This window comes from Diceros bicornis, chromosome 5, assembly GCF_020826845.1.
Source record: "Diceros bicornis minor isolate mBicDic1 chromosome 5, mDicBic1.mat.cur, whole genome shotgun sequence".
In the NCBI taxonomy this organism is placed as follows: Eukaryota; Metazoa; Chordata; class Mammalia; order Perissodactyla; family Rhinocerotidae; genus Diceros; species Diceros bicornis.
In genome coordinates, this window is record NC_080744.1 from 37664257 (window position 1) to 37683868 (window position 19612).

At 38.1% G+C, this 19612-nt stretch overlaps 1 protein-coding gene across 1 annotated transcript in view; it reads right to left on the minus strand.

Moving 5' to 3' along the window:
• FSIP1 (fibrous sheath interacting protein 1) overlaps nucleotides 1-19612 on the minus strand; it is a 162427-nt gene that overhangs the window by 115072 nt on the left and 27743 nt on the right. The window contains exons 5-8 of the mRNA XM_058541202.1: nucleotides 19215-19316; nucleotides 16621-16745; nucleotides 14729-14839; nucleotides 7378-7536 (exon numbers count right to left, since the gene is read on the minus strand). Of these exons, the coding sequence (XP_058397185.1) occupies nucleotides 7378-7536; nucleotides 14729-14839; nucleotides 16621-16745; nucleotides 19215-19316 (497 nt within the window). The remainder of the gene's footprint in view (nucleotides 1-7377; nucleotides 7537-14728; nucleotides 14840-16620; nucleotides 16746-19214; nucleotides 19317-19612) is intronic.

Consider the following 19612-nt stretch of genomic DNA (forward strand, 5'->3'; position numbering starts at 1 on the left):
AAAAGTTAAACATTTGGGCCTGGCCCAGTCACATAGCAATTAAGTTTGTGCATTCCACTTCTGCAGCCCGGGGTTCGCTGGTTTGGATCCTGGGCGCAGACCTACTCACCACTCATTAAGCCATGCTGAGGTGGCATCCCACATAGAAGAACTAGAAGGACCTAAAACTAGGACCTACAACCACGTACTGGGGCTTTGGGGAGAAAAAAGAAAAAAAAAAGAGGAAGATTGGCAACAGATGTTAGCTCAGGGCCAATCTTCCTTAAGAAAAAAAAATAAAGGTAAACATTTATCTATCTGATGACTCAGCAATTCCATTCCTGTGAATCTATCCAAGAGAAACGAAAATGTATGACTCAAGCCTTGTACACAAATGTTCATAGCAGCTTTATGCACATAGCCAAATGTCCATCAACACGAGAATAATAAACTGTGGTGAAGGTGTGACCCAAGCTGGGACAATCAGACTCTTTCTCCTTTACCTCTGTCTTGTGATTAGGTTTAGTCAATGTGGGGGAAGGAGTATTAAGAGATTGGAGGGCAGGAGGAGACAGAGCTTGGGGTATTTTCCCCTTCCCTTCCCTGCTGTGGCATTATGGTTTTGGCAGTGATGTATCCCTGAGGTGCCCATCAGGAGGGTTTTCTTAGATTCAACTGAATATTCACAAAGACAAACAGAGGCCACACTTGGAGCCAGTCTACTCAGATGGATATAAGACAAGAAACACAGCAGGGCAGAGTCAGGTACCCCTCTTCAATGGGAGTTTTTGCTGCAGTCCATGTCATACCAGTACAGGTACAAGGGGTAAGGAAGCTACTCTGGCTTAAAAGCTTCATATCCCATAGGAGCATCATCTCTTGAAATGACCGCATAGGCACTGAGTCCAGGGTCCCAACAATAGACATGCTCAGCCACAAGAATCGCTGCACTTAGGCAAGCCCAAAGTATGGCTTCCCCATCAGGTTTATATAATTCTCCCAGTCCAGGGGCCAATTTCAGCATTAGCAAAGTTGTCTCCAAACATTGTAGACATTCCAACTTTCATCAGATTGCCAGGAAAACCATTAGGAAATTAACCACAGCTCAAATTCTCATGCTGAAGGGGGAAGGGTTGGCTAATCCTTTGTCCACACCCTCTATGATTACAACTTTGGGTGGCTGATTCTTCTACCACAGTTCTAACTCTCCCCAAGCTCCAGTACACTTTTTCTTCCCCCTACCCACTGTTGCTAGTCCCTGGGTGTCACAAAACCTCTTACTGGCTTCTTTAAATCTATAAATAGTTCCTTCATTTAATTATCTTCAAAATCCAAGCTGAGTGTTTTTCCTGTTTCTTGCCCAGAACTCTAACTGGTATACTATGTATATATGAGTGTGTATATATGTTATTTGTAGAGAAATAAACTGGAAAGAAATTAAATTTGATGGTAAAAATCTTGATTATTTAATCTCATTTTTCTTTGATGTTTTGTATTTCCTGAATTTTCTACAATAAACATGTATTAATTTCATAAGCAGAAAAAGTCATTTTTTATTTTTAAGAAAACAACAAGATTATTCTATCAAGGCTATTTTTGTTCTGCTCCAACAATGTGACTCTCTGTACCCAAAAGGTATTGGCCTGAAGATTAGATTTTAGCCCCAGTTCTGCTGGTATAATCATCTGAGTACATCTGGGCAGGTCACTTTCTCTCCTGGGTCTCGATTCTTTCTGAGAAAGTTTCTTCCAACTCCAATGGCTTATGAGTCTGCAATTCTCTACAGTTAGACCCAAGGATATGTTAATATCTTTCCTCAATCATGGTCTCTGATAGCATAACCATATAGTTTAAATATTTGAAGGATAGCATGTGATGAAAGCAGAGGCCAAGAGGGAACAAGAAAAGGTAGTCATTGATTCTGGCAAAAATTGCCCAGTGGCATTTTCAAGAAGCTCTGTGGTGCCAGGAGAGTTTGTCACATCAAAGTGCCAACCAATACTGTCTGTTTCCATGATCATCAGGAAATATCTCGATTTCCTAAGGTAGAAATGTTTGAGCAGATTCTTTGACCATCCATATGATTTCTGTGTTTCTGAGTCATACAGGAATCCTTTTATTCAGTAAAAGTAAAATTCAGTTCAATAAAAGCTCTCCATGATAAAGACAGAATATCTAAGGAGTCACAAGCAGAGAACTGTTCCTGAAGTCAATAGATATTTGTTGACTTGAATAATTGATTGCCAAGGGATTTTAAGTTCATCCTTAGAAAAATATCTGTGGTGTTGACTGAGCCAACAGGGGTCTTTGAAGCTAAGTAAACTCACAAAAGCCAAAGACAGAGGAAATTACTCACATCTTCATAAGTTACCTGATATGCAAAAAGGCATAAGTTAACGGCCAGAAAAATACAAACCTGCTTAAATAAAGCCAGCTTGCCGTGTGTTTTCAAGCTAATGCTACACTTTTCCATAGGCTACTGCTATTTCCTGTCATCAGATAGATCATTGGCCTGGCAGTACTAACAGTAGGGAAAAAAATCTTTCAGCCAGATTGTTTTTATCATCTTTGAATATTGCCATCAAACGAAAGAAACCTTGACTACACAGGAGGCTTAATATAGAAAACAAAGAAACATAAATATAAACTTCAAAGCAATCTGTAAAACATCAGTGGCAAGAATAATTCCCCAGATTTAATTGGGAACATTTGACAGGTTAGCATTAGAGGCAAGGGCCTCTGAAGTAACTTCTTATTTATTCCTCAATCCAGAAACCCATGCTCTTGTGGTATACTTCTATGGTTTTCGGAAATGAGCAGATGGTCAATAAGATTTCTGTGCTTGTGACTAGCACACAAAAAAATTTCCTAGATTCCTGCCCTCAACCAGCATATTAAGTAACTTGATGTCAAGTGAACAACATAGCCATTATTAGAACTCTGCAAATCCCTGGACTCAGCAATAAAACATTTTTCAGGATACATGTCAAACAACATTTATATTTCCTCAATTTTAGCTAATGTTGAAACAGGAAGAGACTAAGAAACAGTTAATTATTGCTGTCAGGAATAGTATGCTCTTGACAAGAAAAGAGATGAATACAACTACAATTTTCCTAAATCAAATGTTTGTTAATTTTTTGTTTTCTTACCAAATTGTGTACAACTAAATCAATATTTTAAAAACAAGAAGATAAATCAAGTAAAGGAGGAGCTTTATATTCAATTTAACTAGTTGGTTTTAGAACAAAGAAATGCCTCTTGTCGATGAGAGGCATTTCTGAAGACCCTCTCCCAACCGGAAAAAAAAAATCTAACCATAAACTGGAATTCTAGATTTAGTAAGACTGCATGAGAGATGAATAAATTACACTTCTCTACAAGTGCCAAACTGAATAGAATTTATTATTGAATCCAGTTGCTAAGGATTTAAGAAACTGAATGCTTACATAACTCCTATATCTTAGATATTTCTGGAGAAAGCTGGAATCTAACACAGCTACATATAAGATATACGGTAACTAAATTATAGAACATCACTCAATTTTATGGTGGGATTTAGAATACATGGAAAGAACTAACTGATTTGTTGGAGGGTTAGGGGATGGATACCGAAAGGTATGCACAGTTAAACCACAGATCTTAAGAAAAAAATTGCTTCAATTAGTTCTCTTTTGCTAAGATGAAATGAAAATAAAAAACAGATGTAAAAACTGCAATCACATTATAATATTCACATCACAGCAATAGCAGTAATATGCCATTCTTTCTTTTAAATGTGATCACATGCTTTGTTTTACACTAAGGAAATCAGATATGTAAAAGCCAAATGCTGCTTTTAAAACATTGCCAAAAAGTTAAGAGCCAGGCCAGGGCATCTATATGAGAACATCGTAATCAGCAAGCTCATAAGGAAAAAAAGACTTCTTATCTGCCCCTTTCACAGCAACAAATACTTCCTTAATCTCTGAGTCACATTTCTGGAGTCCCTCAAATTACTCTGACTCGGGTACATTTATCATATCCTAGGCTTATGTACCTATCAACTTAGCACCTTGAACTTGCCGTAGTCAGATAAGTCAGAAAGCCTGTGTGTTTCAACTTGTTTGAGAAACTGGTTTTTTGGTTTTTTTGAACAAAATAAACAAATCTCCAAAGGAATTTGTTAAATATCATACTTTCATCAAATAACCTTTCCTTTCTCTGTGCTCCTACAGCATACACTTTCTGTACTTTTCATATGATCAGTTCCCATATTGTGGTACTTCTTGTTTAATTGTATGGTCACTCCACAATTTGTTCTATGTTTACATCCTATCCTCCAGTATCCTGCAATCTGCTTTAAGGTCAGAGATGAAGTAACATACTAATCTGGATACTCAACACCAACCACCACAGCATCTCCTATGAAATAAGCAGGCATTCAGAGATGGTTTGATGGCCTGTGCAGGGTCTGGGCAAGTAACATAAATGCATGAAGTAGGCCTCAGGGCCTGTACTACAATACGGAATGGTGGATACTATAGCAAACAGGAGAATTTGAGCTCTATATAAAGCAGCAGTTGCCACTCAGCTCAATATTGTAGTGTGCCATGGAAGGATTCTGACCTAATGTTGCCAGATTTTCTAATTTTTCAAGAAAAACTAGAAATTTGAACTTTTATATGAGTTCACCCAATTTTTAAATGTTGACTCAAAAAAAATTATAAACTTTATGTGGGCTAAAGGAAACCCATCTGTGAGCCAAATTTGCCCTGCAGGCCACCAGTTTTCAACCTCATGCTGTATAATGGCAGTCTTCTCCTGGGCCACTGACCCCTTCTGCCTCATTCACTAGTTCCTCTTCCTCTGCCTGTCCCTCACTTGTGGAAATGGACTTTCTTGATATTCCTTCTGGATGTGCTTTCTCTCTCTCCTCTGAACCACCATAGCACTTTGCTTATAGCCTTCTATGGTGTTACCTATGCTGTCTTGTACCATAGTTATCTATGTATATTCTGTGCCTCCCATAAGGAAATAAGTTCGTTAAGTCACTTATCATTATGATAATAACATTATTGGTTGAGTTCTGGGTCACACACTGTGCTAAGCACTTTACATATATTAACTCATCTACCCTTTAAAAGAACCCTAAAGAATAATATTATTACTATTTTATAGAGGAGGAAACTAGGGTTTAGAGAGCTTCTAATTAATGCCCAAGTCCTAGTAAGTGGAAGAGCCAGAACTTGAAGCGAAGCTTTCTGACCCCACAGTTCTATGTTTGCCTGACTCGTCTCTAGGTTCCCTATTACTCTTTGCATGCAGTGAGCACTTGATTAATGTTTGTTGAATTGATTGTTGAAAAACAGAAATTTATATATCATTTAAAAGACATTCTTTCTAAAAGAGCATGGAGAAAAATTACTGATGGTTAATGGTTTGCAGAGAGTTAAAAATAAAAATGATGTGACTATGCCCTATGAATATTTGTGGTTCAGCAATAGATTGGAGCCCATTCATCAACTGAATAGATATGCAGGGTTTATCTGAGATACTTTTCAGTGTATTTATTGAAAACAATTTCAATCCAAAAATATTAGCCATAAAATAAGTTGCCACATTAGCATTTCTGGCTTGAAAATTCAATATGCAATGCTGGTTTTAGTTAGAAAGGAGGAAAGCCAAGAGGAAATTGAACAAAAGCTAATAAGATATTCTTTTTTGCATGCAAGAAGCATTAATTATTTCTTTTCAATAACTACAATGTTACATTTCTGTTTCTATACCTAATGGGAGTCCCAAAATGTAGTTTCCTCTTTTCTCTCTAAATATATACTGTTTTACATAAAAATATATAATCTCAGTATGTAACAACTAAGTAATGTGCTAGCTTTCCTTTTTATAATTTTTTTAAATATTTTATCTGAACCATAAATGTGAACTCTGAAAATGTGATTTAGATGACAATGACAGAATCTGACCATAGTCATGCTTTATTTGAAGTCCTAATAGCTAAACAAATCTCTAAATTCTCAGTCTCTCTTTCAAGAATAACATCTGACAGCCATGAAAAAGACATTTTCTATCTTTAGGACCTTTATCCAGCTTCGAGATCTCAGCTACCCATGAACTCTAACAACAATAACAAAACAACATGAGCTGTAACACGAAAAGCACAAAGAATATCCCTGAGCAATTTTATTCCCCCATCTGGGGGCTTCCTCCTTTTGGGAAATGGCACCCAGTAACACACACAAACTGTAGTGTAACCAGTGTCAAAGCCCTGGGGTACATTTGGGTGAGGACAGAGATTCCAATTCTCTGTTTCCCAAGAACTCTGATCTCAATCCAGAAATCAGTGATTTTCACTACCACCACTACTGTTGTGTAAGGGGTCAGAAGAAGCTGTGCCTGGCCCTTAGAAACATAATCTAAGGAAGATGAGATGGCTTCATAAAGGTCTTGCCAGTGACGGGACTTTCTTTGGAACATCTTAACACTGCTCCTTTCCCCCAAGGTAGTTTCAACTGGCCCAAAGCCAGATCCCTAAACTTCAATTGATAGCTTGGAAGAAAGACACACTATAAAGCAGAATTATTATTTATAGACTACTGATATTTAAATCTTTTTAAGGACCAAGAAAATCACATGCATCTGAGATTGTACAGAAAATGATTTGGCGAAATGTTTACAAAACTGGTAGAGGGTTAGTAGAATCACAAAAGACCAGCCATTTTCTCTTCAGGTGAAAACCACCACCCAACTCCAAACTAGATCCTATGAGGTACTGAAATATAGAGGGGAAAAGAGAATTTTACTTTTCCAAAGCTGCTATTACTCTTCTGTTTTACTACAACTTCTACACATTCTACCAGCTTTATAAAGGAATCTTTGAGGGAACTATCGAGAGAGGAAACACATTTATTTCAACACCCTCATGGGTGAGAAATTATCAACATATGAGCTTCACTGCTTGATGTTAAATTGAAAGAGCTAGAAGAATGTGGCAGAGTAAGGGACAAGCGGCTGCCATTCCTAATACCTAGAACCAGAGGAATAGAAAGAAATAAGGCTCCCAAAGGACTACTGAATACTATATCAACGTTCTCCCTTCTCCTCTCTCTTGATCATGATCAAGAATTAGCTTAAATCATAAAGATATAATAATATTAAAATAAATATTTCTTCAGTGACCCCATCCCAGCAAATCACCAACTGAAAGAAAAATGAATAGGAAGTGGAAGTCTCCAAAGGAAAATACACACTGTCATGGAAACTACTATCACTACAGTTGTAGCCACGGAAAAAGCAAATGGGAAGAAACCTCTTTAGTTAACAAGCAGATTGTCAAATTATGTGAACTAGCTTTAGCACACATAAACCTGAACTGTCTATGCACTCTTGAATTAAATATACCTGATCATTCTGATTTCCAAGTCTTGGAGAAAAACTGAAAATTGTTGGGGAGGCTGCTGAGAGTTCTTGGAGTTTGGCATCGATTTCAGCAAGCTGCTGATGCTGAGTGACTGCAAGTGTGTAGCCTTCTCCCGGGAGCAGCCAGCCAGACGGATCGCCCTAAGAGAAAACAAGGGTCACCAGGTCATTCTCATGCTACATTTTTTCCAAAACATACCTTTCAAACTGCTACATCAATGCTCAGGACTTCACAAAAACAAACAAACAAAAACAAAACAAAAAGTACAGCATTAACATTGGGATAGTAAAAGAAAAAAATTAAATCATTTATGGTTTCATTATCTGCCAACTCTGTGTAAAGTATCTTCTTACATTTTGTGGGGTTTTTTCCTGTGGAATAAATCTCTTAGCCTCACAGTCTGAGTCCCATAATATTATCATTTCTCCACTTTGAAAAAGTGGTTTGTGATATGCTGAACAGGAAGAATCATATTTACCCTATAATGGACATGGTATTTTCAAAGTTTGTCCCTGAAAAGTAGCTAAGGTCTCTAAACTCAGTTGTTTGGATTTCATGAGCTTAATTGGTCATCTAAATCCTTATTCACCTAACATTAGTTTCATAACGGGTTAAAACCCACTCATAACATTCTTTCAAAAATCTCCTTCTGAGTGCCTACTGTGTTTAGGCATTATACTGGGCACTGGTGATTCAATATGAATTCACACGTTTCTGCCCTGAAGGAGTTCTCAGTCTCTTGGCAGCAGAGATTTTAACAAGGTGTGAAGAGTGCTAGTCAGCCCAGGGCGCCATGGGAACCAGGGAGGGTCAACCAACCTCTGTGCATTGGGAAGGGAGACAGTGATTAGAGAAGGCTTTCTGGAGGAAATAATCAATCTCAATCACATCTTAATCAAAGAAATAACATGATCAGCTATGACTTTAAAACTGGAGCTGGTGAGGGCAAGACTAGAGGCAGAAAACCCAGTTAAGAAGAAAAAGCCATAATCTAGAACAAAAGCGATGAGTGCCTGAACTAAAGAATGTTTCCTGGGAATGCAGAATATAGGACAGATTCCAAAGATACTTAGGAAGTAGAATTTACAGAATCTGGAGATAATTTGATGGAAGGGAAGAATAAGGATCAAGGACAAAAACCAAATTCCTGATTCTGCCAACTAAGGAGATGGTGGTGATATCGACCAAACTAGGGAATATAGGAGACGGAGTAGGTTTGAGGAGGAAGATGATGATGGATTCCGTTCAGCACTTTTTGATATTCACAGATGTCCCTAGGATATCCAGGTTATGTTAGGGAGTTACATATATTTGTCTAAAGTTCAAGGTAGAGACCTGGGTTGGAAATAAGTATTTTGGACTCACCCATATATCTATAGTGGTTCACACTCTTGGACCATGGGAATGGGCGAGGTCACACAGGGAAGTATGTAGGACAGAGGAATCATGAAGAACACTAAGAATAAAGGGGCAGCTGGAGGGCAAGGAAGCTTAAGAATTTCATACACTTTGGTTTCATGACACTAATACCAGGAATCAATCCCTAAATGGTAACCAGAAGAAATCCATGCAAAAACTTACACAGAAAGACATATTTGTCCCTCAGCATCCAATCTCCCTTCCTGCTTCAGAGAAACCAAACATTGCATCAGTCTTGGTAGGGGACAGGTCACCACCAGACACTCCTCCCCCTACATACTGGCATCAAGAAGACAAGCAAATGACCTCGATTCAGCCAATCAGAAGCAAACACCCTGGACTTTGACTCTTGAGGGAGAGAGAAGGAGAAGTAAAGATGCAGGAAAAGTGGGAAAATGATTACTAGTGACAGCAGTGGCAGTGAGAATCCAGTATGGGCCATGATGAAGGTGGCAGCAGCGAGCATCTATGGGGGTGTCTGGTGGCCTAGGTACAGCCCCTAACCAGCCTGTTTCTGAGGAGTTTCTATGGCCATGTTTCTGGCTACCTTGATATCTGCCTGGTTTACAAACCTGGTTCTCCAAACTTCCCAATGAGTCTGTTAGCTAACCAAGTCTCCCAATAAATTCATTTTTTGTTTTTTTAACCAAAGTCCATTTCTGTTTCTTGCAACCCAGAACACTGACTGGTATGTTTTTTGCCATATTATTTATAATAAAGGATAACTACAAAAGCCCAAATGTCTAAAAATAGGGATAAAGTGAGTAGACTGTGTATATCCATACAAAGATACGATATAGTAATAAATTTTTTTAAATACACTTGTTAATTGGTATACGAAAGTTATACATAATTATAAAAACATAATATTACTCACAAATAAGAAACCCTGGTTAATTTTTCCTAAATAAAAGGGATGTAAATACTGTATGACCTAAATGAGAAATAATAAAAAATCACAAAAAAGTAAAACTATGGAATCAATGACTAAATATTGGTTAATAAATTTTAAATTATTGTCTGAATAGAATTATTTTTTTTTTTTGCTGAGGAAGATTGGCCCTGGGCTAACATCCATGCCCATTTTTATATGTGGGACGCCTGCCACAGCATGGCTTGATAAGTGGTGCATAGGTCCGTGCCAGGGATCCAAACCTGTGAACCCCAGGGCCACCAAAGCGGAGCGCGCGACCTTAACCACTACGCCACTGGGCCAGCCCCCGAATAATTTTTTAATGACACTGGAGGTAAAAGGGCATATCAGATCAATTTAATAGAAATTTAAATGTCTCAGGCACTATGCAGTTACAGAAGGAAATTATATACTAATATGTAGTACATGGTATCATGTTTTCCCGTCTAACACCTTCTAGACACCCTCGCTATGTATGGGAAATTTCTAGCTTTTAGGAGTCTTGCTTCCCTAAGACAGAACCCAGAAAATGCTCTTCACCACCCTCCTATACACTAGGACTCAGGCCAGTAACTGAGGGTCCACAACTGGCCTCACTCATTCAATACTGACTTAGATGTGAATAATTTCAGATCTGATGCAAAACCCATTTCGCTGGGGAGGGTGGCAGTAGAGGCATCTGTCTTCGGGTAGCCAGTACTTGTAAGTGTGAGTTCCCAACATAGGAGGAAATCTTTAAAAAATTCAAAGTAAGTATCCTAGAGAGATTCAAGAGAATATTACATCCATACAATTAAACACGCCACCATAAAGATTAACCAGAGGGCAAGAGTTCTGGTTAGTTAAAACATAATTATCGTTTTAGTCATTCTTTTTAAGTCGCATAGGCATTTGTCAGAGATGAAGTGGTGGGGCAGTCCATAAAGAAAAGGGCACATGGAAGTTTGAAAGAATATAGCAAATACAGTCTCAGAGGACTTGCAAAAAGAACTCTCAGCAAATATTAGCTTAGAAAACAATAATAACTGTAAAAACAATAGCAATGATATCAAAAGAGGACTGCATAGTTAAACAGCAGAATAGATATGGTTTAAACCCAACTTGGTAAACTGTAAAAGGAGCTCATATGAGCAAAATGAAAAAAGATGAATGATCAGAAAAATGTTTTAATATCTAGAGGAGAGATCCAGGAGGTTCTATATTCATCTGTGGCAGACACTTGAACGTTGACTGACCTGCTCTCCTTTTCCAATTTCCTTCTTCCTTGCCTTCCTCTGCTACAAAAACTAGAAAGTGAAATACCTGAATCCCCAGTCTCACTTGCAGCAATGTATGAAACAAATGGCTAAGCGACACAGCTTGGCCAATGAGATGCAGGTGGAAGTCCTGGGGACACCACAGCTTCCCAAATAAAAAGGCAAAGCCTTGGAGGAGTGTCTGTTTACCTCTTACCCTTCCCCCTTTTTTTCTGCCTGGAAAATAGACACATTACCTACAGATATAGCAGCAATCTTGCAAACCTAAAAACAAAACCACACTAAGAACGTGGAACAGGAAGACAGAAAGACACTAGCTGCTTACGCCTGCATTTCTCATTACTTAAAAAAAATAAACTCGGGATCAGCCCCAGTGGCCTAGTGGTTAAGTTCAGCATGCTCCGCTTCAGCAGCCTGGGTTCAGTTCCCAGGTGCAGACCTACACCACTCATCTGTCGGTGGCAATGCCATGGCGGCGGCTCACATACAAAAAGAGGAAGATTGGCAGTGGATATTAGCTCAGGGTGAATCTTCCTCAGCAAAAAAATAAATAAATAAACTCCTTACTTGTTTAAGGGACTGTTTATAAAGTTTTCTGTTACTTGCAGCTAATCACGTTCCCAACTGATATCCCATTTTAGGTAGCCCAAAAGCAGAGAAAAGAGATGATGGAAGGGAAGAGATAATAGAAGATAATTTTCTGAACTGAAGAAAGACTTGAACCTTCAGATAGAAAGCGCCTACAAGGTGCCATGCAGGAACAAAAAGGTTTTTAAAGACATACATAAATATGTTCTGATAAAATTTCTGAACTCAAAAATAAAGAGAAAATCCTACATGCTTCCAGAAAGAAAGGAGTTTGCATCTAGAATTTAGTTACCACCCACGCCATCATTCGAATAAGGAAAAAATAAGTTTTTGAATATGCAAACACTCATACCTACACACCATCATTTCTTGGGGAAAAGTTCCAGAGGACTAATTCAAGAAAAGTAATTTGTACAAATAAACAATTAGATGAGCCTAAACACACAGTTAATGACATGGCTAAAAATCTGGCCACTGTTGAGACTGAAAGATTCCTAAAATACAAGAAGAATTTTTAAAAGTAAAAACTTATAATATTCTGCAACTGAAACTCCAGTTGATTTCAATACATTCTAGAGGAGAGGAAATGGGAGAAAAGGGAAATAAAAGCATAACAAAGATCCTGTCTTTTTAAGATACAAGATTTTAGAGGTTAATTAATTATTGAAGTTGAAAAGTATTTAATGTATTTTAAGAACTTGAAGGTTAACAGTATCAGATAAGAAATAGGATACTGAATTTTCAAGTGACAAGAGGAAAATGGGATAAAGTTACGAAAAAAAAACAAATATAATAAATGAAATATAAAATAGGATGTCAGGAAAAGGTCCAAAAATTATCAGTGGTCATAAGAAATATGAATAAATTAAATATCATCATTAAAAGATAAAGAATAGGAAATAATAACAAAAGATAAATGAACAATAAAAGATAAAGACACAACCAAAGATAAAGACACAACATAAACAATAAAAATCCAGCTATATGGTATTTGTAAAAGATCTACCTAAGGGCCGGCCCCGTGGCTTAGCGGTTAAGTGTGCGCGCTCCACTACTGGCGGCCTGGGTTCGGATCCTGGGCGCGCACCGACGCACTGCTTCTCCGACCATGCTGAGGCCCCGTCCCACATACAGCAACTAGAAGGATGTGCAACTATGACATACAACTATCTACTGGGGCTTTGGGGAAAAAAAGGAGGAGGATTGGCAATAGATATTAGCTCAGAGCCGGTCTTCCTCAGCAAAAATAGAGGAGGATTAGCATGGATGTTAGCTCAGGGCTGATCTTCCTCACAAAAAAAAAACTTCTATCTAAAACTCTACCTAAATGACAGAGTTTAAAACAAAGAGAGAGACAAGACAAATATTAACAAAAATAATATGTAAAAGGGAATATTAATAACAAAAATTCATTGTTAAAGCATTCCTAGAATACTTAAGGAAGAGCTATCACGCCCTAGTTTGGTACCCAGAGAATCCGTGGGCAGCAGCTTGCCCAACTTCATAATTAATACAAAACTATGCATGAGACCAAGATCCTTTAATGATTACTGTTATCTTAGCTTTTGATAATAAAACAAACAAGTTACCATGAATCCCAAAGCTAAAGTATCTCAGAATTATGTGGGCATTTAGCAGTCTGTCTTACCCACTCCTTGCCCCTGCTTCGCGAAACACACTGGATACAAAGAGGTGCAGGGTCTCTCTGGATTGGCAGGACAATCTCACCAGCCCCAGACCTTCACCATCTTAGAAAAAAGTATTTAGTGGTTTTAGTCTGTAATGTTCTGCAGACTTGCTTTTGGTTTGGGGTGAGGCAGCGGGTAGAGATTTTGTTTGTCCACACAGCACTTTTTTAAATGGAATTAGTTGTCAACATTTTTAAAAAAGGAATGTTTCCCATAAAATCTGAATTTCTAGCTTCTCTTGACAAATTGGAGGATCCAGGCAGCCCTGGGCTGGGATTTCCAAGCAGCAGCTGATGCTGAGTGTTGGCTCCAGGGACTGGCATGTCCTCCTGCACTGGCCAAAGGCATTGCTGCACGTGCACTGCTTCTGTACCCAAAGCAAAAATTACCCTCTGAATCTATGTGACTTAGGTTTGGTTCCCTAGACGCAGAGCCTGAGACAGGGATTCTTGTTCAAGTGACTTATTAGGGGAGTGCTTTCAGGAGAAGAGGCATGAGGGAAGCAGACTAGGACAAGGGAACAGAGCCTGGCAAAGACGCAGTCTCAGCTGAAGAACAGCTGACCCCTGGGAAACTCTGGAGGACAAACTGCACCACAGGGCTAATCCCATCTTGAGGTGAGGGGCATGGTGGGGAGGGGGTGCTTTCCTGGCCTGTACAGCTCCCAGTTAGCCCAGGGCAGTTCTCCAGGGCAGGGGCAGCTGTGCACCCCTGGCACCGGGCAGGGGGGTGATGCATAGACAGGTGCCAGGTAAAGGGGATCTGGGCAGGGTGCCAGCAGCATTCACTACATCATGTCTCTATTAAACATAGGGAAATAAAAGCTGGATAACAGGGATAAGGGCTGTAAGGAACACAGGAGAGTGTACTTCATTTGTGGGACTAAAGAATAGTGCTATAAGGTAAGTATGCAAACACGTGCAAATGCTGGGCCACTGCACTCCATGTGCAACATGCTGGGCCCTATAAATACCCACATTCATACCCCGGATTGCATGCTGTTCTCCTCCTTAGGCTCATCTGTGATCCCTTCAGACTCTTCAGGGAACTAGATGCTCAAGGTTCACTGTTCTTTAGGATTATTACTGAAGACTATACTGAAATATCATAGAGCCAATTTAGGGATAACAAGAAAAGTCCAAAATAAAAGGATACAGAGAAACACATTCATATGCCATCAGTGACTAAGCCCATTACATCACAGGCAGTGGTTATTATTGTGATAGCCAATGCAAAGTCACTCTTATAATAACATGAGATAATCCTTTGAGAGTCAATAATGAATTGACCAAGAATAAATTTTAAAATTTCAGTAAAAATAGATTTGCAAAAGAAGATTTTTTTAAATCAAAGAATATTATCTCATAACTTGAAAAATTATTGTAAATTTGTGCTAATGGATCAATAACTTGATAAAAAAATAAAAATTAAGAAGTGCAGAGGTCATTAACTAGCAGAGTCTACATACCTCCGAACTGGACAGTCCCGAATCTCTGTCATCTAAGTCCTTCAAAAGCTCAATCAGCCTTTTCTTCTCTCTGTCGGTCATAACCCCCGGTTTTCCTGAATTCTTGGCCAACTACAGAATGTATTAATGGAAAACATTAAATACTCAAAGCAATTCATAGTTCAGGAAAATAAAAATGGGACCTGAGGCTTCGACAGTACAGATAAACTAAGGTAAAATTTGTGAGATTAGGCATTTTTCACTTGCTAGGTAATTTTATTTTATGTCAAATTTTGGGCATAGGTCCATTCTCCAAGTGAAGATATTCCCACTATAAGCAGGCCCTCATGTTACCATCTCAACAAATATTTTATTTAAAAAAATAAAATAAAACAATAAAACACAGGCAGTTTGCAAACCTTTCTTTATATAATATACATCAATGCAAAAACATATTTGCTGAGACATTTGGAAGGAATCTTCTTGCCACTTGCTATGTGGCATATATACACTAAATGAAACTACTTTTAAATTTCAAGAATATCATACCAGGAGTTTAAATAAAGATTCAGTTACTATTATTAAAAGGGAAAAACGAAATCTATCTTGGAGTTGCCATCTGTGTGAGCAAGAACTTGGATATGGGAAAAAACGCTACCGCTCTTAGAAAATTAAACAATAAATCAACATATTATGCATGCCAGCGCAAAGAATCAGATAAAGTTAGAGAAGAAGGTTTCCTTCCGATCATACAAACAAGGAGCACAGAAAAATTGACAGTCCCCGAGGCCAGTCTTGGCAGAGGCAGGCTGACCCATGAATCTAGTTGGCCTGGAAATGATGTGCCAATGGTGGAAAAAGCCTCAGGCTTGAACTGTGAGGAACTGTTTAACTCTTTCCTCTTGCTAATACTCCACACTTACCAATGGAGTTTTCCAGTGACTTATCTGCCTGAGTGGTTTGCCACGAACTTTCTGTCCACCACACTTACATTTCTTGCTGTAAATTATTAATTAGCATCTGGTCTAATACAGGAGTCTGCCTTGAGTACAAACCAAGTTAAGCTGCAAAGCCTGTAAGACCCAGGACAAGCCCCTGAAGCAGAGGGCTACTCAAGGCAAGTGATGGGCTGCCAGGAGGCTCAGCTGGGGGAGGCGAGGGAGCCAGGGGGCAGACAACCAATTGGCCTCTCCAGCTCTCCCAGGAGCATTTCCCATTCAAATCTCTAAATGCGCCAGCTATAAAATCAGTCTCATTAATTTAAAAAACCAATTTTACTAATACGCAGTTTAAAATCTGGGAAACACTGTGCAAAGCTATTATCCAAATAAAAGTTTTCTAAATTGCAGGAGGTAGATTCATTTCTGGGTAGTGAAATAAACATATTAAGTTGCAGCTAGCATTTTTGTTTGTTTGTTTGTTTATTGCAGTAACATTGGTTTATAACATTGTATAAATTTCAGGTGTACATCATTATACTTCTATTTCTGCATAGATTACATCATGTTCACCACCCAAATACTAATTACAACCCATTACCACACACGTGTGCCGAACTATCCCTTTCGCCCTCCTCCCTCCCCCCTTCCCTTCTGGTAACCCCCAATCCAATCTCTGTCTCTAAGTTTTTGTTTATTGTTGTTATTATCTACTACTTAATGAAGGAAATCATACGGTATTTGACCTTCTCTCGCAGCTAGCATTTTTTAAAAGGGGTAGGATAGGATATGACAGGATAGGTTAGGATGGAATAGAAAATAGTGAAGTCAAAAGTACTGGCTCATAAAAGTTTTCTTTCAGTTATATATACTGTTTCAATTACATATACATGTATCATAGTCAAAAAAATATTTAAAGATACTGAACACAACTCATTTAGTCTGACATTCGCTTCTAAATTTCTAAGTACGTACCTCAATGTTTCGTTTAATAAAATCCTGGCTGTGTTTACCCCTGAGCTCAATCTTTTCTGTATTTGAGAAAGGTTTCTTTTCTGCTTTGATCAACGACTCATTTCTTTCCACATCATAGGTAAAATCTAATATTAAAAAAGTTCAAAATTTTTTCATAATTATAATTGTCCATTATGCTAAAATTTTACCTTAAGCATATATTAAAATATATAAGAAATAAAATACACATAGAAGAACTTCTAAATTCCAGCTCCAGAAACCCAATATATATGGAGATTTATTCTTAAAAAGATAAATGTGCTACCACAATTTGCTATGAAGTTCTCATAAAACTTTTTTTGTTATTCATTATCATGTACCAATCTTCTTGCTGTTGATTCCTTCATATTTCCACGGGAAATATGAAAAAAACTTCAAGTGACATACGTGAAGGAGAAATCTCTGATGTTATGGGGACTTTAAAATATATTTTATTTTAGTCTCTATATGAAACAAAACTTTCCCTAAAGACTAGAGTCATTTACCACTATTCTATTAATTTGCCATCACCCTTTCTGAACAATAAACTTTCTGTTCAAACCCATCTTTAACCAAGCTCTGGGCATAAATGTCCTGGATGGTCTACATCCCATCCGCACAAAGCCCGGGAGCCCATCTCAGTTTGTCAGTTTTTCTCAACCTTTCAAAAGAGGCTTACGTCACCCTCTGAGTTGTTCAGACCCCGAGTGCTCAAAACAAGGTAAGAAAAATACTTGTGGACTCTTATTCCCTTTATTAAATGTCTTGTTTTTACTGTAGTCGCATTCAAAGCATTTAAAACAAGACCACGTGAACTCTTCATTAAAGCTCTAAAAATATGCATAAAGAAGAGTCTTTTTATTTTTTATTTTTTTTAAACTTTATTTATTTATTTTTCCCCCCAAAGCCCCAGTAGATAGTTGTATGTCACAGTTCCACATCCCTCCAGCCGCTGCACGTGGGACCCGGCCCCAGCATGGCCAGAGAAGCGGTGCGTCGGCACGCGCCTGGATCCGAACCCAGGCCGCCAGCAGCTGAGCGCGCGCACCCAACCGCCAAGCCATGGGGCCAGCCCAAGAAGAGTCTTTTTAAATGACAAATGGAGTCTATCCTACAAAATAGGACAAATTGCCACACTAGAGTCCAAAAGGTAAAAACACCAGCCAGTAGCTCAATCCAGACAAGGTTTACTTAAAAGTTACCTTTGTTTTATAAGAGAGGTTACTTCAATAAAAAGGATTAAGGCAGCTAGCCAATTGGTGTATGCCTAGCTAATTACCAAAGATTGCATACAAATTTAAAAATTAAAGAATAAATTTTGATAATAATAGCTGGAAAGAACCAGGAAAAGAGTACGATCTCTGGATTTAAGTTTTTTTCAAACAAAAAATAAATTTCAGTAAAAAAACGTTTTACTCAAATTTAAGTTATAAGTTTCTAGGCAAATAAATCTGTGCTTTATAATTAGGTTTTATTTTTTAATCAATAACATAATTTTCTGCTGTTGTTGTTGAGGAAGATTAGCCCTGAGCTAACATCTGTTGCCAATCCTCTTCTTTTTGCTGAGGGAGATTGGCCCTGGGCAAACATCCGTGCCCATCTTCCTCTACTTTATATGGGGGATACCTGCCACAGCATGGCTTGATAAGTGGTGTGTAGGTCCATGCCCAGGATCCGAACCTGTGATCCCCGGGCCACCAAAGCAGAGCATGCGAACTTAACCACTATGCCACTGGGCCGTCCCAAACATAATTATTTTTTAAATTAACTACCAATAGTTAAAGTATGAATGACTTTTTTGGTGAATGGCCTCCTTAGATATAACTTTTTCCCATAATCCAAGTTGCATATAGTCTTTTAAGTTGAAATATGAGATTTATTCATTCAGTTGAAGTTTCATATATTCCTAGACAATACGACATTAAAATAACCCAAATTAAATGCATTCACATCTCCATTTATAATAGAGTTTCTTTAAGATATACCTTTAATAAATTATAGGAAAAAACATTGGATTGTCTGGCCAGAATTGTCTCACTAGAAATGTCCTCTTTTCCTCTCTGTCCTGGTGGTGATCCACAGAAGAGGCTGCCATGTTCCTATACTGACCCCAACACTTGCTGGGTTGGACAAATTGGTTGGTCCAGAGGTAGGTATCTAACCCAAGGTGGGTCAGTTGGTCTCTTCTCCAGGATTTTTGGAATTGAATCTCCCTCTCAATGACTAACCACAGAATATGCTCTTGGTCATCAAAGAAAGCTGTCTACCACCAGGATTCTTTCCATAAATTTTCTTTTTCGCTAAAGCTAGGTTTCCATTACTTGCAGCCAGCTTTTCTTTAACTCTTTATTATCTAAAATTTCAAGCATCCAAAAGTAGAAATAATGGTATAATGAACCTTAAACAACTAACTTCAACAATGGTTAACTCATGACCAATCTTGTTTCATCTAGGACCTCACCTATTTCCACCACTTCTAGATTAAACCACATCAAATGATTTCATCTGTAAATATTTCTGTATACAGCTAGCATTTTCTTGTGACAATATGTGTAATCACACAAATTAAAACATACCTTGATTGATAATCTGTATACGATTTTCATATTCTTCTGGAGGGACTTGGGTGTGAAACACTGAGAAAAACACTGAGTCTTCATGCTCATAGCAAGAAGGATCTATTGATTTAAAAAATCACTTGTTCAAGACACACGAAATAAATAAGCAATTGTCTACATGAACAATTGTTTAAAAAAAATAAGATTTTATATTCTCTGCAATATTCCTCAATCTCCTCCATACACGTATTTCTTAAGACAATGTCACATCCAGGTAGAAATGATAATCACCTTTGTACACACAAGCCACTGAAACAAACAGCAGAAATCAAGATAGTCAAATAGCAGTTCCCTAGAACTTCTGTGCAAAGAGGATGTAGAGGCATGTGCTAAAATATCACATTAACTCTCCTGAG